Genomic DNA, 17515 nt, shown 5'->3' on the forward strand with positions numbered 1-17515 from the left:
TGCTCTCTCATTAAGGTGAAATTCCTTTAAATAAGTGACTTGTTCCCCAGATGCAACAGCAAGGTCTGAATCAGACAAACCAGCAAATGCTGGTTATTTTCCAAAAGCTGCCCCTGAGCTGCACAAGCAGAATGGTAAATTGTAAGTTTTTGTAATCTGTAAATTTCACTTTCACGATAAAGTGATTGCACTTCAGTATTTGTCTGAGGTGAACTGAAAAATACTATTTCTTGTGTTTATCATTTTTATAGTGCAAATATTTGAAATAAAAAACAATATACAGTGAGTACTATACACTTTGTATTCTGTGTTGTAATTGAAATCAATATATTTGAAAATGTAGAAAACATCCAAAAATATTTAAATAAATGGCATTCTGTTATTGGTTATTTTTTTATTTCATGATTAATCGTGATTAATTTTTTTAAATCATTTGACAGCCCTAGTTAAAACTCAAAGAAAACACAGCATTTGAAAGTATGAAAATGTACTGCGAAGTCCTTCAAACAACCTTAACTGTGCCCTGCAGACATAAGAACAGCAGTACTTGGTCAGATCACTGGTTCCTCTAGCCAGTATCCAGTCTCTGACAGTGGCCAGAGGGAATGAACAGAACAGGACAGTGTTGAATGATCCATCCCATCATCCAGTCTCAGTTTTTAGCAGTTGGAGGTTTAGTGACACCCAGAGCATGAGGTTGTGTCCCTGACATCTTGGTTAATAGCCACTGATGACCTATCTTCCATGAACTTAATGAATTGTTTTTTGAATGCAGTTATGCTTCTGGCCTTCACAACATCCCCTGGCAATGAGTTCCACACGTTGACTGTGTGTTGTGTGAAGAAGAACTTCCTTTAGTTTGTTTTAAATCTGCTGTCTATTAATTTATTTGTGTCACTCCTATCTCTTGAGTTATGTGAAGGGATAAATAACACTTTCTTATTCACTTTCACCACACCAGTCATGATTTCATAGACTGTAGTCATCTTTTTTCTAAGCTGAACAGTCCCAGTCTTTTTAATCTTTCCTCATATGGAAGCTGTTCTGTACCCCTAATCATTTCCTTTGCCCTTCTCTGTTCTTTTTCCAATTCTGATATATCTTTTTTGAGATTGAGTGACCAGAACTGCCCACAGTATTCAAGATGTGGGCATACCATGGATTTATATAGTGGCATTATGATATTTTCTGTCTCATTACCTAACCCATTCCTAACATTCTTTTAGCTTTTTTTAGCTGCTGCTGCACATTGAGCGGATGTTTTCAGAGAACTATCCACAATGACGCCAAGATCTCTTTCTTGAGTGGTAACACCTAATTTAGATCCCATCAAATGTATGCATGTATGTATACATGTATGTATAGTTGGGATTATGTTTTCCAATGTGCATTACTTTGCATTTATCAACATTGAATTTTATCTGCCATTTTGTTGCCCAGTCACCCAGTTTAGTGAGATCCTTTTGCAACTTTTGCAGTCTGTTTTGGACTTAACTATCTTGAGTAATTTTTAGGGCTGTCGATTAATCACAGTTAACTCACACGATTAACTCAAAAATATTAATCGCACTGTTGAACAATAGAATACCAATTTAAATTTATTAAATAATTTGGATGTTTTTCTACATTTTCAATTATATTGATTTCTATTACAACACAATACAAAGTGTACAGTGCTCACTTTATATTATATTTTATTACAAATATTTGCACTGTAAAATGATAAACAAAAGAAATAGTATTTTTCAATTGAACTTCATACAAGTACTGTAGTGCAATCTCTTTATCATAGAATCATAGAAGAGACCAGGAGGTCATCTAGTCCAACCCCCTGCTCAAAGCAGGACCAACACCAACTAAATCATCCCACCCAGGGCTCTGTCAAGCCGGGCCTTAAAAACCTCTAAGGATGGAGATTCCATCATCTCCTAGGTAACCCATTCCAGTGCTTCACCACCCTCCTAGTGAAATAGTGTTTCCTAATTTCCAACCTAGACCTCCCCCACTTGAGACCATTGCTTTTTGTTCTGTCAGCTGCCACCACTGAGAACAGCCTAGCTCCATCCTCTTTGGAACCCCCCTTCAGGTAGTTGAAGCCTGCGATCAAATCCCCCCACTCCTCTCTTCTGCAGACTAAACAAGCCCAGTTCCCTCAGCCTCTCCTCGTAAATCATGTGCCCCAGCTCCCTGATCATTTTTGTTGCCCTCCGCTGGACTCTCTCCAATTTGTCCACATCCTTTCTGTAGTTGGGGGCCCAAAACTGGATGCAATACTCCAGATGTGGCCTCACCAGTGCCGAATAGAGGAGAATAATCACTTCCCTCGATCTGCTGACAATGCTCCTACTAATGTAGCCCAATATGCCGTTAGCCTTCTTGCCAACAAGGGCACACTGCTGACTCATATCCAGCTTCTCATCCACTATAATCCCCAGGTGCTTTTCTGCAGAACTGCTGCCTAGCCACTCGGTCCCTAGTCTGTAGGAGTGCATGGGATTCTTCCATCCTAAGTGCAGGACTCTGCACTTGTCCTTGTTGAACCTCATCAGATTTCTTTTGGCCCAATCCTCCAATTTCTCTAGGTCCCTCTGTATCCTATCCCTATCTTCCAGTGTATCTACTACTCCTCCCAGTTTAGTGTCATCTGCAAACTTACTGAGGGTGTAATCCATTCCATCCTCCAGATAATTAATGAAGATATTGAACAAAACCAGCCCCAGGACCGACCCTTGGAGCACTCCACTTGATACCGGCCACCAACTAGACATGGAGCCATTGAGCCCAACAGTCTAGTCAGCTTTCCATCCACCTTATAGTCCATTCATCGAATCCATACTTTTTTAACTTGCTGACAAGAATACTGTGGGAGACAATTATTGTGAAATAATAATTACAATTATCGTGAAAGTGTAACTTACAAATTTAGATTTTTTTTGTTACATAACTTCAATCAAAAACAAAACATAAAACTTTAGCGACTACAAGTCCACTCAGTACTACTTCTTGTTCAGCCAATTGCTAAGACAAACAAGTTTGTTTACATTTATGGGAGATTCTGCTGCCTGCTTCTTATTTACAATGTCACCTGAAAGTGAGAACAGGTGTTCGCATGGCACTTTTATAGCCAGCATTGCAATGTATTTACGTGCCAGATATGCTAAACATTCGCCTGCCCCTTCATGCTTCGGCCACCATTCCAGAGGACATGCTTCCATGCAGATGATGCTCGTTAAAAAAAACAGTGTATTAATTAAATTTGTTACTGAACTCCTTGGGGGAGAATTGTATGTCTCCTGTTCTGTTTTTCCTGCATTCTGCCATATATTTCATGTTATAGCAGTCTTGGATGATGACCTAGCACATGTTTGTTTTAAGAATACTTTCACTGCAGACTTGACAAAACGCAAAGAAGGTACCAATGTGAGATTTCTAAAAATAGCTACAGCACTTGACCCAAGGTTTTAGAATCTGAAGTGCCATCCAAAATCTGAGAGGGATGAGGTGTGGAGCATGCTTTCAGAAGTCTTAAAAGAGCAACACTCAGATGCGGAAACTACAGAACCTGAACCACCAAAAATAAAATCAACCTTCTGTTGAAAATGAATGTGTCAGTCCACTCTGCTTTGGATCGTTATCAGAACCCATCATCAGGATGGATGCATGTCCTCTGGAATGGTGGTTGAAGCATAAAGGGACATATGAATCTTCAGCACATCTGGCACATAAATATCTTGCGACCTGGTTACAACAGTGCTATGCACCTGTTCTCACTTTCAGGTGACATTGTAAACAAGAAGCGGGCAACATTATCTTCTGCAAATTGTAACCAAACGTGTTTGTCCGGGCGATTGGCTGAAGTAGGACTGAGTGGACTTATAGGCTTTAACGTTGTACATAGTTTTATTTTTGAATGCAGGTATTTTTTGTACATAATTCTACCTTTGAAAGTTCAACTTTCATGATAAAGAGATTGCACTACAGCACTTGTATTAGGTGAATTGAAAAATACAATTTATTTTGTTTTTTACAATGCAAATATTTGTAATAAAAATAAATATAAAGTGATCACTGTACACTTTGTATTCTGTGTTGTAACTGAAAGCAATATATTTGAAAAGGTAGAAAACAGCCAACAATATTTTTTAAAATGCCATTCCATTGTTTAACAGTGCGATTAATTGCACAATTAATCAAGATTAATTTTTTTAATCGCTTGGCAGCCCTAGTAATTTTGTTTTGTCTGTAAATTTTGTCCCCCCTCTCCCGTACAGATCCTTGGGGGATCCCACTATTTACCCTCTCCATTGTGAAAACTGAGCATTTCGTTATACCCTTTGTTTCCTATTTTTAACCAGTTACTGATCCATGAAGGAACCCTCCCTCTTATCCCATGACTGCTTACTTTGCTTAAGAGACTTTGGTGAGGGATTTTGTCAAAGGCTTTCTGGAAGTCCAAGTGCACTATATCCACTGGATCACCATTGTCCACATGCTTGTTCACACCTCAAAGAATTCTAATTCATTGGTGAGGCATGATTTTCCTTTACAAAATCCAAGCTGACTCTTCCCCAACAAATCATGGTCATCTATGAGTTTGATAATTCTGTTCTTTAAGAACATAAGAACAGCTATACTGGGTAAAACCAAAGGTCCATCTAGCCCAATATCCTGTCTTCCGACAGTGGCCCAATGCCAAGTGCCCCAGAGGGAATGAACAGAACAGGTAATCATTAAGCGATCCATCCCCTGTTTCTGGTAACTGAGGCTAGGGACACCAACCCTGCCTATCCTGGCTAATAGCCACTGATGGAACCATCCTCCATGAATTTATCTAGTTCTTTTTTGAACCCTGTTATAGTCTTGGCCTTCACAACATCCTCTGGCAAAAGAGTTCCATGGAATGACAGTGCATTGTGTGAAGAAATACTTCCTTTTGTTTGTTTTAAACCTGCTTTACTTTATTATAGTTTCAACCAATTTGCCTGGTACTGAAATTAGGCTTACCAGCCTCTAATTGCCAGGATCACCTCTGGAGCTTTTCTTAAAAATAGAAGTTACATTAGCTGTCCTCCAGTCATCTGGTTTCAGAGGCTGATCTAAGTGATAGGTTATGACCACAGTTAGTAGTTCTGTAATTTCATATTTGAGTCCCTTGAGAACTCTTGGGTGAATACCATCTGATCCTGGTGACTTCTTACTGTTTAATGTATCACTTTTAGGGCTGTCGATTAATTGCAGTTAACTCACATGATTATCTCAAAAAATTAATCTCAATTAAAAAAATGAATCGCAATTAATCACATTTTTAATCACACTGTTAAACAATAGAATACCAATTGAAAAGTATGAAATATTTAATAATGATTATTAAATATCCTTAATAGTCACTTAAAATCTATCTTTTTCTAGTTAATAAACTGGATTTATTGCGTCATTTTGATTGAAGTGTTTGGGAAACCTCTACTTGAGATAACAAATGCTGGTACATAATCATTCTGAGTGTTGGAATGACAGACTGTCTATGAGATTATACGGTCCAGGGGTCTACTGAGCAGTATAAAATATAAATATAAATCCTCAAAACGTAACATTAATACCAAATTATTTATCACAGATGGGTGTTTACAAGTATCTTTATGATACTACAGCCTCTGTTTAGATAGTGTAGTTTGAGGTTAGTTTGTTCATTACCCATTGTGTCCTTTGACTCTCTCCCATGTAATTAGTCACTGGCTTTTCTTTCCCTCCAGTGTTTCCCTTTGTGTGGGCTCTTAATTTAATCATGCTTTTGGCATTTTGGTGCCTCAGGGTCTGGCAAGATTGGTGTTCAGGGGGATCCTGCACATTGGCTGGCCCTTTGGGGAGCGGTCTCCCCACCCCAGGACTATACATATGCAGAAAATCCAGCTCCCCTTTTGGGGTTACCCTGTTTCCCCCTCCCAGCACTGAGTCCTTCCCTGCCCCCTAGAGGGCTGTGATCTGTGCTCTCTGGGCTAGGTGTGTTTACCCTTTGATCAGATGCACCTTTTCCCAGCAACTTTCCCATAACTGCTCTCTGTGTCTCACCAGCCTGGGGAAAACACCCCCTTCTCTGTCAGTTGGATCATTTGTATTCTGGCAAACTACCACCTGGCAATTTCCTGGTTCCAACTCCTCTGTTATCACAGGCATTGGAGCTGCATCTTGATTTAAAGACACACAGTTACTTTCCAAAAACTTACCAGAAGTAGCATCCTGAAAAATTGGGACCTGGATTGGGGTACTCTCCTCCACCCCTTTGTCTGTCCCTGAGAAGTCAGCTGTGCGACTGCTCCCCTCCAGGACGTTAGGTACACAGTTCCTTCTCAAAACCTGGATCACAGGCTGAGTGTCTGGGTGCACAGATGCTGACCCAGCCATCCTCCTAATGTCCTGGGCATCTGGCCCAAGTGACCAGTGAAGAGACATTCCTGTACTCCATTATTCCTTCCCCAGTTTTCTCCTCTGGGCCCCCACCTAAGACACATTTCTCTGTGCTCCCTAGGAAGGGTTCTGTCTCTTGTTCACTGCTAGGGTTACCATATTTCAACAATCAAAAAAGAGGATGGGAGGAGCCCCGCCCTAGCCCCGCCCCTGTCCTGCCCTAGCCCCGCCCTTTCCACTCCCTCCCACTTCCTGCCCCCTCAGAATCCCCAACCCTCCCCCCCACGCCTTGTCCCCTGACTGCCCCCTCCTGGGACCCCTGCCCCTAACTGCCCCCCAGGACTCCACCCCCTACCTAAGCCTCGCTGCTCCTTGTCCCCTGACTGCCCCCTCCTGAGACCTTCCCCACATCCTAACTGGCCCCCTAGGACTCTCTACCCCCTACCTGTCCCCTGACTGCCCGAACCCTTATCCACACCCCCACCCCCAGACAGACCCCTGGGACTCCCACACCCCATCCAACCACTCCCCACCCCCTGACAGCCCCCCCAAAACTCCCGACCCATCTAAACCCCTCTGCTCCCTGTCCCCTGACTGCTCTGACCCCTCTCCCCACCCCTGCCCCCTGACAGCCCCCCCCGAACTCCCAAACACCCCCCCCCGCTCCTTGTCCCCTGACTGCCCCCCTCCTGGGACCCCTGCTCCTAACTGCCCCCCAGAACCCCACCTCCTACCTAAGCCTCCCTGTGCCTTGTCCCCTAACTGCCCCCTCCTGAGACCCCCCACCTGTACTCTGACTGCCCAAAACCTTACACCCCCAACCCCCAGACAGCCCCCCCCGAACTCCTGACCCATCCAACCCTGCTCCCTGTCTCTTGACTCCCCCCCCCCTCCGAACCTCCCTGCCGCTTCTCTGACCCCCGGCCCCCTTACTGTGCTGCAGAGCAGCGCGCTTGGCAGCGGGGGAGGGGAGCAGGGTCGGAGCTCCAGACTGCCGGAGGCAGAGGTGACAGCCGGCGATCTGTGAATGCAGGCGGGGGGAGGGAGGGAGAGGAGGGGAGTGGTCTCAAGTTGCAGGGGAGAGGAGGGGGGAAGTGGAGGAAGGGCTCTGGCTGCCGGAGCCCCGTGCGAGTGGCACCATCCGGCCGGCTGCCCTGTAATCCACGCACGCTCTGCATTTGGGGGGGGGGGGCGGAGGGGGGAAGTCCGGACATTGACAAATTCCCCCCGGACGCTATTTTAACTGAAAAAAGCCGGACATGTCCGGGGGAATCCGGACGAATGGTAACCCTATTCACTGCAGAACTCTGCCAGCTAACAAGTGGGACAGTTTCCTTCATCACGGACAACACCTCTTCTGCCCCTGCGCCTGAGGGCATGTTGCTTTCTGCTGGAAAGGAGCTAGTCTCAGCCCCTCCCATACTTGGAAGCACCCTGCTTCCCTGTGTTAGAGTCACAGGAATCCTCACCCACCTCAGTGGTTTCTGAGATTCCCTGCCCCTTCTCTGGGACACATTTCTCTCTGCTCCCTAGAGCTGGTTTTGCCTCTGGTTCAGCTGCAACCTGAATTCTCTGCCCCTCTGAACCCTGGCAGAACTATACACTCCACAGAGACCAGCAGTGCAAAGCTCACTAACTTAGGGATGGTATTTTCTTTCACTGTTTTGCAGAAAAATGAATGGCTGTGTTTGAACTGCCAAACTCAGAGGCTGCTAGAAGGAAGCCTAGATGATGCTGCTTCAATGCCACTACCTACTCCAAAGCAGCAGCCAACAGGATCCCCCCGACACCAACCAGGGGGAGCCGGTCAGCATAGAGGAGGCCCTCCGCCTGTAACAGCTCAAAAGTCAGAAACGTCCACTCCCCAGGACAGGCACTTCGTCCAAGGAAAGAATCTCAGGACTTCAGAGCAGAGCAAGCTGCAGGCCATGTTGCAAGAGAGCAAGCCCCCTGCCCCCTCAGAAGAAAAGCCACAGACAAAACTTCCTGCCGAGGCTCCAAAAGTTCCTGAAAGTGCATTGCCAAAGGGGAAAAGCATGGCTGTGAAGGCAGAAGCAGAGAGCAAAGCAAGCAAGGCAGTCACTGAGGCTCAGCAAGTGAAAGAGCAGGAGGTAAGCACGCCTTTCACCTCCTACCTCCCACTGGGCTAGCTTGTTCCTGCCAGGGTATAACATTGCCTTGTACTCAGAGTAGGCAGTGCCCCCTCTCACCTTAGGGAAAGGTCTGGGATGGCGGCATTAGCTAGCAGTCTGCAGGGGCCGGGGCAGGGGAACAGAAAGAACATGATAGCCTCAGAAAAACAGGGCCTTGGCCTTCAGGTCTGATCCAGTAGAGAGCTGGAGAAGGCATGTATAAATGACTGCACTGGAGAAGCGATGTCCCACGGCCCATCAGAAATGTGTCATGTACATTTTTGTCTAATGCTTTGATTCCAATCCTGATTTCTCTGTCAGCTCTTTGGAAATCACTGCACGATCCATTCTAGTAGGCAGTGTCCTTCAGACACCAGGCCCAAACAGCCGGGAAAGTCAGCAACAGGCTGAAGAGAAGGGAAATGTCTTAGGGTGACATTACAGGCTGCTTACCATCTCACTCAGATGGTTTCCCCCAGTGTAACTCCACTGACCTTAGCTGAGTTACTCCTGCTTTATGCGGGTGTTGGGGAATTGGGCCCAATGTCTCAACAGTGAAAGAATTCCAGGTAGATGAAATTATACAAATGAAAGAGTCACTAGTAGCTGCTTTGTGGGGAGCTGAATGATGGGCCAGAGGGCAGGTCAGTACCAGGCCAGGAGGGTACTGAAGAGCGAATGGGGGAGTAAGTCCCTGGAGCATTGAACCCCCAAGAGCCATGTGGAATTGGCTGCAGAGCTGTCTGGGAAGGGCGGATGGTCTGTGTGGTGCCAAATGGGCTGAAGGGCTAAGCTCTCATTTCTGAGATCAGGAGACTAGTCTGGCTGCAACCACCTCCTGGAGCAGGGATTTTGGAAGAGCACAGTCATAGAAGTGGGAAATGATACCAGCACAGAGGGGGGCGACTAAGGGTGTCAGCTGAGCCTGCTCAGGGAGGGGTAAACTCCAGGAGGATCCTAGACAGCTGTGACTTACCAATAGGAAGATCCGGGGACTCCAGGATTTCTGGCCTGGGCTAAGGAGAATGACAGAGACGTCCTTGTCACTGAACTTATTACCTGGAAGGAGCAATACAGTCTTTGGGCCTGAGGCTGATGGTGCTATCCCTGCTGTGAATCAGGAGTAATGCCAATGTGGTCAGAGCACTTATATGGTGTAAAACTGGTACATGGGAACCCCTGGAAGCAGTCACTGAGAAGTCGTGCTAGTGCTGGCAGGAGATGAAGTGGAGCAAAGAATGAGTCAGAGGAGGTGTGGCGCTAGGTGTCCTCCCCACAGAGGTGCCCCAGCATGAGATAATAGCTGGAGGTGAGAGCCTGGGACTGGGACCTGATGCACTTCCTAATGGCAGAGTTAGGTCAGGCCAGGCATGAACGTACTGCTGACAGCTGCATGCTGAGCAGCACAGAAAGCTGCATGAGCTGGTGCGCTGTTACATGTGCCTGCTGCTTCCCCAGGCAGCGTTCCAGTGGAGCGGAGCCATCTCCTGGGCAAACACTAAAGAAACCGATTTCACAAAGGGCTCCTTGCACAGATGGCTGTTGAGACATCTCTAGTTGATTAACTTCTGCCTGCAAACAGATTGGGGTCACTCTGTAGTGGCTGGGGGTCACCTCTTTTCACAAGTTACAGGTTGGTTCCCAGGTGGTCCATGTTCCACACCTGTTTGGGATCCCAGCTCAGAGTCCTTCCATGTCATTCCAGAGTCCTTCCATCGTGCCTAATTGTGGTGTCAATGAAACTGGGTTTATTTCTGTCAGTGGCTGACGAGGAACCTGCATTGTTTTCCTGGGATCACCTTGATTTTTCAGAGTGCTTTGCAGAACTCTCAGTCATTGAAATTAACAGGCATTCAATGGCCTCTGTCCCCAGAGGATGCTGCTAGTGAACCTTGTTTTCACTGCTTTTGTATCCAGCTGTGCAGGTGTCTAAGGCACAAGGACAGAGATCTTCAACCTCTCACTTTGCAGGGCAGCAGGACTAGTCCCTTCCTGAACTCAGATCTAATAACAGGTTCCCCAAGTTATAGTTGAAGATTAAAAAGCTCAGTGCTGAGGCTGGGCTTGTAGCTACTGCAGACTTTACAGATAAACACAGCACTCAGCTGAGCAGCAGTTGAATTTATCAAATGCCCTTTTGGCCCATTTGCAGCTCTAGGGAGTTTGGAGTGAAGGCGGCAGGGTTTGTATTACAGGCAAAATACTATCTTTGTCAGACAAAGAAAATGTCCATCATCAGGCATTGGCAGAGGAGGATAGCAGGTGGGACTGGCCCCAACAGTGCCAGAAACTGTAAGTAACGACACAGCTGGCCCAGGGGTCAGGATTGTCCTGCTCCTCTCTGTCAGCTATAGGGAGCTGTTGTTTAATGATTGCTGAGTCCCCAGGGCAGGAGAGGCCCTAATGCCACCTTGAACTTAGCAGCAAAGAGTCCTGTGGCACCTTATAGACTAACAGACGTATAGGAGCATGAGCTTTCGTGGGTGAATACCCACTTCTTCGGATGCATGTAGTGGAAATTTCCAGGGGCAGGTATAAATATGCAAGCAAGAGTGAGTAAGGCTAGAGATAACGAAGTTAGTTCAATCAGGGAGGATGAGGCCCTTTTCTAGCAGTTGAGGTGTGAACACCAAGGGAGGAGAAACTGCTTTTGTAGTTGGCTAGCCATTCACAGTCTTTGTTCAATCCTGAGCTGATGGTGTCAAATTTGCAGATGAACTGAAGCTCAGCAGTTTCTCTTTGAAGTCTGGTCTTGAAGTTTTTTTGCTGCAGGGATGGCTACCTTTAAATCTGCTATTGTGTGTCCAGGGAGGTTGAAGTGTTCTCCTACAGGTTTTTGTATATTTTGTATATATTTTGTACATTCCTAATATCTGATTTGTGTCCATTTATCCTTTTACGGAGGGACTGTCCAGTTTGGCCGATGTACATAGCAGAGGAGCATTGCTGGCACATGATGGTATATATTACATTGGTGGACGTGCAGGTGAATGAACCGGTGATGCTATGGCTGATCTGGTTAGGTCCTGTGATGGTGTCGCTGGTGTAGATATGTGGGCAGAGTTGGCATCGAGGTTTGTTGCATGGATTGGTTCCTGAGTTAGAGTTACTATGGTGTGGTGTGTGGTTACTGGTGAGAATATGCTTCAGGTTGGCGGGTTGTCTGTGGGCGAGGACTGGCCTGCCACCCAAGGCCTGTGAAAGTGAGGGATCGTTGTCCAGGATGGGTTGTAGATCACTGATGATACGTTGGAGAGGTTTAAACTGGGGACTGTATGTGATGGCCAGTGGAGTTCTGTTGGTTTCTTTCTTGGGCTTGTCTTGCAGTAGGAGGCTTCTGGGTACACATCTGGCTCTGTTGATCTGTTTCCTTATTTCCTCATGCGGGTATCGTAGTTTTGAGAATGCTTGGTGAAGATTTTGTAGGTGTTGGTCTCTGTCTGAGGGGTTGGAGCAGATATGGTTGTATCTCAGTGCTTGTCTGTAGACAATGGATCATGTGGTGTGTCCGGGATGGAAGCTGGAGGCATGAAGGTAGGCATAGTGGTCGATGGGTTTTCGGTATAGGGTGGTGTTAATGTGACCATCACTTATTTGCACTGTGGTGTCTAGGAAGTGGACCTCCCGTGAAGATTGGTCCAGGCTGAGGTTGATGGTGGGATGGAAGCTGTTGAAATCATGGTGAAATTTTTCCAGAGTCTCCTTCCCATGGGTCCAGCTGATGAAGATGTCATCAATGTAGCGTAGGTAAAGAAGGGGTATGAGTTGACAAGAGCTGAGGAAGCGTTGTTCCAGGTCAGCCATAAAAATGTTGGCATATTGTGGGGCCATGCAGGTGCCCATAGCGGTGCCACTGGTCTGGAGGTATATATTGTCATCAAATTTGAAATAGTTGTGTGTGAGGATAAAGTCACAGAGCTCAGCAACCAGTTGTGCTGTGGCATCATCAGGTATACTGTTCCTGACAGCTTGTATTCCATCTGTGTGTGGGATGTTTGTGTAGAGAGCCTCTACATCCATGGTGGCTAGGATGGTGTTTTCTGGAAGGTCACCAATGCATTGTAGTTTTCTGAGGAAATCAGTGGTGTCACGGAGATAGCTGGGAGTGCTGGTGGCATAGGGTCTGAGTAGGGAGTCCACATATCCAGACAGTCCTTCAATGATGGTGCCAATGCCCGAGATGATGGGGCGTCCAGGATTTCTGGGTTTGTGGATCTTGGGTAGTAGATAGAATAACCCCGGTCAGGGCTCTAAGGGTATGTTGATTTGTTCCTGTGTTAGTGTAGGGAGTGTCCTGAGTAGATGGTGCAGTTTCTTAGTGTATTCCTCAGAGGGATCTGAGGGAAGTGGCCTGTAGAATTTGGTATTTGAGAGTTGTCTGGCAGCCTCCTTTTGGTAGTCAGACCTGTTCATGATGACAACAGCACCTCCTTTATCAGCCTCTTTGATGATGATGTCAGGGTGGTTTCTGAGGCTGTGGATGGCATTGCGTTCTGCACGACTTAGCTGCTATGACAGTCCCTCCGTAAAAGGATAAATGGACACAAATCGGATATTAGGAATGGCAATATACAAAAACCTATAGGAGAACACTTCAACCTCCCTGGACACACAATAGCAGATTTAAAGATAGCCATCCTGCAGCAAAAAAACTTCAGGACCAGACTTCAAAGAGAAACTGCTGAGCTTCAGTTCATCTGCAAATTTGACACCATCAGCTCAGGATTGAACAAAGACTGAATGGCTAGCCAACTACAAAAGCAGTTTCTCCTCCCTTGGTGTTCACACCTCAACTGCTAGAAGAGGGCCTCATCCTCCCTGATTGAACTAACTTCATTATCTCTAGCCTTACTCACTCTTGCTTGCATATTTTTACCTGCCCCTAGAAATTTCCACTACATGCATCCGAAGAAGTGGGTATTCACCCACGAAAGCTCATGCTCCTACACGTCTGTTAGTCTATAAGGTGCCACAGGGTTCTTTGCTGCTTTTACAGATCCAGACTAACATGGCTACTCCTTTGATATTTGACACCTTGAACATAGGCAGCCCTCTAGAGAGAGAGCTAATATCTAGGTCAGACAGGCTTTGGGGGTGCCACAGCCAGCCCTGGGGAGAAGGAGACTCCTGGATGATGGAGGGGGGTCCTTTCAGAGTGTGTCATTTGTGTGGGACCCAAAATCAGGGTTACAGCAGCTGCCCTCAAGAAACTCCTGGAGCATTAGAAATAATTGGATGTGAAGAGGCGATTTATTTCAGGGGGGAGGAAATGCTTCCAGTTTTGAGTGGCTCCAATTTAATGCTCATAAAAGCATCAAGCCAATAGCACTTGGTCCGTAGCTAGGCCTGACGCCAGCAGGTCAGGTCAGCCTTTCCCCTCACAAGGAACCCTTGCTGATGCCTTGTCATCCTAGCCTGCTGCCTCCCTCAGCCCCCCATTCCCAGCCCTAGGCTCTGACACCTTGTGCTCCTCCAGTTAGAGGCCTGCTTGGAAGAGAGAAGCCTGATCTTGCTAAATTATGTGGGAGTTTTATGATGTGCATAAACACTTACTGAGGACTGTAATCCCCATGCATGTGACCTGAGAGGGGGTTTGTATCCAGCTTTCTGTCTGGAGAACGCTAACACATTAACCCAGCGCGCTCCCTGTCCCCTCAAGTTGTGATTGTTTGACATGTGTGTAGACCATTTGGAGACTGGGTGTCAGACAGTTGACCTGGAACTCCTCCTCGGAGCTGATGGCCAGGCCCTGTCACTGGGAACATAAATATCCTGATATTTACAATGTGGTCTCAGATTTGACCCTTAGCCTTGACATCAAGTATGACGTGTCCAAACTCCTAATTCCATACAATCTGCATCAGACCTATTCACATAGTGCAGCCAAGAAGATATGAGCACCATCATTACCAGGAGGTGTTGGAGATGGATTGGCCATGTGCTTCAGATAGAAATTGATTCCATCACCAGAGTAGCAATAAGATGGACACCTGAAGGCAAGTGAAAACAAGGACGCCTGAAAACAACATGGTGAAGAGCTGTGGAAGCTGAGCTGAAAAACCTGGGGCACAGCTGGGGAACCATTGAAAGACTTGCCAGAAACAGACAGGAGTGGAAGAGCTTCGTCGCTGCCCTAAACACCAAAGGCGTAATGGGTACTAATTAACTTGACATCCCAAGAGATTAATGATCTCCAAGCAGGGAATGTAAAGACAAAAACTGCATTGTGGCTAGAAAGTTTCCTAGTATTGTATTTATTTACATACAGAAACTACTGTATTTTCTGGCGTATAAGACTACCTTGTAACCCAGGAAAATCTTCTCAAAAGTCGGGTGTCGTCTTATACGCCGGGTGTCGTCTTATAGGGCGGGTGCTGAAACTTCCAAGCCGGACTGGAGAATCTGCGGTCACCGCATATGGTGGGGGGAGCTCAAAAACGGCCGCGGCCGCATCCCCGCCGTATGCGGCGACCGTATGAAAGCAGCAAGGGCGGAGCAAGCTGCAGGCGTCCGGGACGCCCAGGGTATGGAAAAAAGAGAGAGAGCGGCGCTGTGCCCAGAAAAACACGCGGTAGCGCAAACACGCCTCTTTCACCCGTCGCCCTTGTATCCTATTACCTCCTTCTCTGCCTCTCAGATCTCGCTCCTGAGGACTGCAGTGAAGCGGCACAGGCACGCATGTGCGAGATCTGAGAGGCAGAGAAGGAGGTAATAGGATACAAGGGCGGGCCAGACGGGTGAAAGAGGCGTGTTTGCGCTACCGCTCTGATAGTCTTGGAGACAGGGAGGACTGGGCAGGCAGGGAGAGCTGACCAATCCAAGCAGGCTTTGTATACAACAACCAGCCAATCACCGGTAAGGTACATCGCTGTTGTATACTGGGTACCACATACAGTACAGCACCAGTATCTGTACCTGTTCATACAGTATAGCACCAGTACATACAGTACAGTATACAAATTTCCAACAGTCAAAACCCCATCATGGCTCCACCAGCAGGAAGAAAGAAATATGAAGCCAGTTTCAAACTTAAAGTTGTAAACTTTGCCATGGAACATAATAACTGCGCTGCTGCAAGACAATATGGAGTAACAGAAAAGATGGTTCGGGACTGGAAAGCAAATGAAAAAGCATTAAAGAGTATGCCAAGGGGTAAGTGTGCATTAAGAAGAGGCACCCCACATTGGCCAGAACTCGAAAAACATGTAGCAGACATGGTGAATGAGCATCGCCAAAACGGTTATGTAGTGACACGAAATAAAATACGTTTGTTTGCACTTCAGTGGGCCAAATCTAACCCAGATCACAGCAACAGATTTAAGGCCACTGTATCCTGGTGTACTAGATTCATGGGAAGGCATAATATGGTACTGAGGCAAAAGACGAAAATTGTCCAAAAATTACCTGCAGATCTTGATAGCAAAGTAAATAGTTTCCATCGATACGTAATACAACAGCGCACTAAAAATGGCTATGCGTTAAGTAGTATTGGAAATATGGATGAAACTCCAATGAATTTTGATATGGTTGGAAATAAAACTGTCCATCAAAAAGGTGAAAAAACAATTTTAATTAAAACAACAGGACATGAGAAGTCCAGTTTTACAGTGGTACTAGGATGCACAGCTGATGGCGCCAAACTGAGACCAATGATTATTTTTAAAAGAAAAACAATGCCGAAACTCAAGTTCCCTGTTGGTTGTTTTGTACATGTGAATGAAAAAGGCTGGATGGATGAAGAAGGGGTAAAGCTATGGCTTGATAATGTATGGAGCAGGCGACCAGGTGGACTTATTCAAAAATGTAGTCTACTGGTGTGGGATATGTTCAGGGCTCATTTAACTCCCAGCACCAAGCAAAGGCTTGCAAGACTAAACACAGATGTGGCAGTTATTCCTGCAGGATTGACATCGTTGGTACAGCCACTGGATGTGTGCCTAAACAAGCCATTTAAAGATCGCATTCGAGAACAGTGGAATGAATGGATGGTTAGCGGCGAAAAGTCATTCACAAAAGGAGGAAACATGCGTGCTCCACAGTTGGATGTTTTGTGCAAGTTTGTCATAAAAGCCCGGAATGATATTGATGCAGAAACAGTAAGCAAGTCTTTCAAGAAGTGTGGCATATCAAATTCATTAGATGGTATGGAGGACGACTACTTGTGGCAAGATGAAGAGGAAGCTGAAGCTGAGACCACACCATCTGATACGGAATTCGATCCATACGATGACTGCCTTACAAATGTATTACAAGATGTCATTGATGTACTTATGATATCAGATGACGAACAGGAGGATTTTGAAGGCTTTTAAAGGGAAACTGTCATGCCAGCAAAACCTGTAAAAATACCATAGCTTGCAGTTATGATGGGCGTTGCTAACTCGCCAGGGACTTGCCCGGCACTTGCTCGCTCTCTATTGTTTGTTATCTTCCTCCTATCATCATCAGTTCCAGTTTGGTTGACAGCTTAGAAAACAAACAGCATGGCAGCTCCCATGGGTTTGTCGTCTTATCCTTCCTTTCAGCTTTAGAGTGAATTAGGAAAAGTTTAATCCACTTGCACTGTTTTATGTTTACATGTTTGATGACAAACAGCCTTATGTTTATAAGTGACAGTTTTCCTGCTAAGTACCTGCATGTCATAAGCATTTGAATTAAAATTACCATATTGAAATCATATCTGATGTTTTTTTAATTTTTATTTGGTGTGCGTTGGAAGAGGGGTAGTCTTATACGGCGAGTATATCCCAAACTCTATATTTTAACTGGAAAAGTTGGGGGTCGTCTTATACGCCCAGTCGTCTTATACGCCGGAAAATACGGTAAATTAATAGAACTCAGTTTCTGAAATGTATTTACACTTCAGCTGAGTAACCCATCCCCCCTTTTGTTAATATAGCACTTTGTAATATATTGATATTGGATGGACTGTGTTTTAACTGTTCTTACATACCAGAGAATGTTTGCTTTTACAAAAGCTG

General features: G+C 45.8%; 1 protein-coding gene across 2 annotated transcripts in view; it reads left to right on the top strand.

Annotated features, from left to right (window-relative positions):
• Positions 1–17515, top strand: part of BSN (bassoon presynaptic cytomatrix protein) — a 463393-nt gene that overhangs the window by 344864 nt on the left and 101014 nt on the right. For both annotated transcript variants that reach the window (XM_065551446.1, XM_065551445.1), the window contains exon 4: positions 8073–8513. In XM_065551446.1, coding sequence (XP_065407518.1) covers positions 8073–8513 — 441 coding nt within the window. The remainder of the gene's footprint in view (positions 1–8072; positions 8514–17515) is intronic.

Source organism: Chrysemys picta, chromosome 7, assembly GCF_011386835.1.
Source record: "Chrysemys picta bellii isolate R12L10 chromosome 7, ASM1138683v2, whole genome shotgun sequence".
NCBI lineage: Eukaryota > Metazoa > Chordata > Testudines > Emydidae > Chrysemys > Chrysemys picta.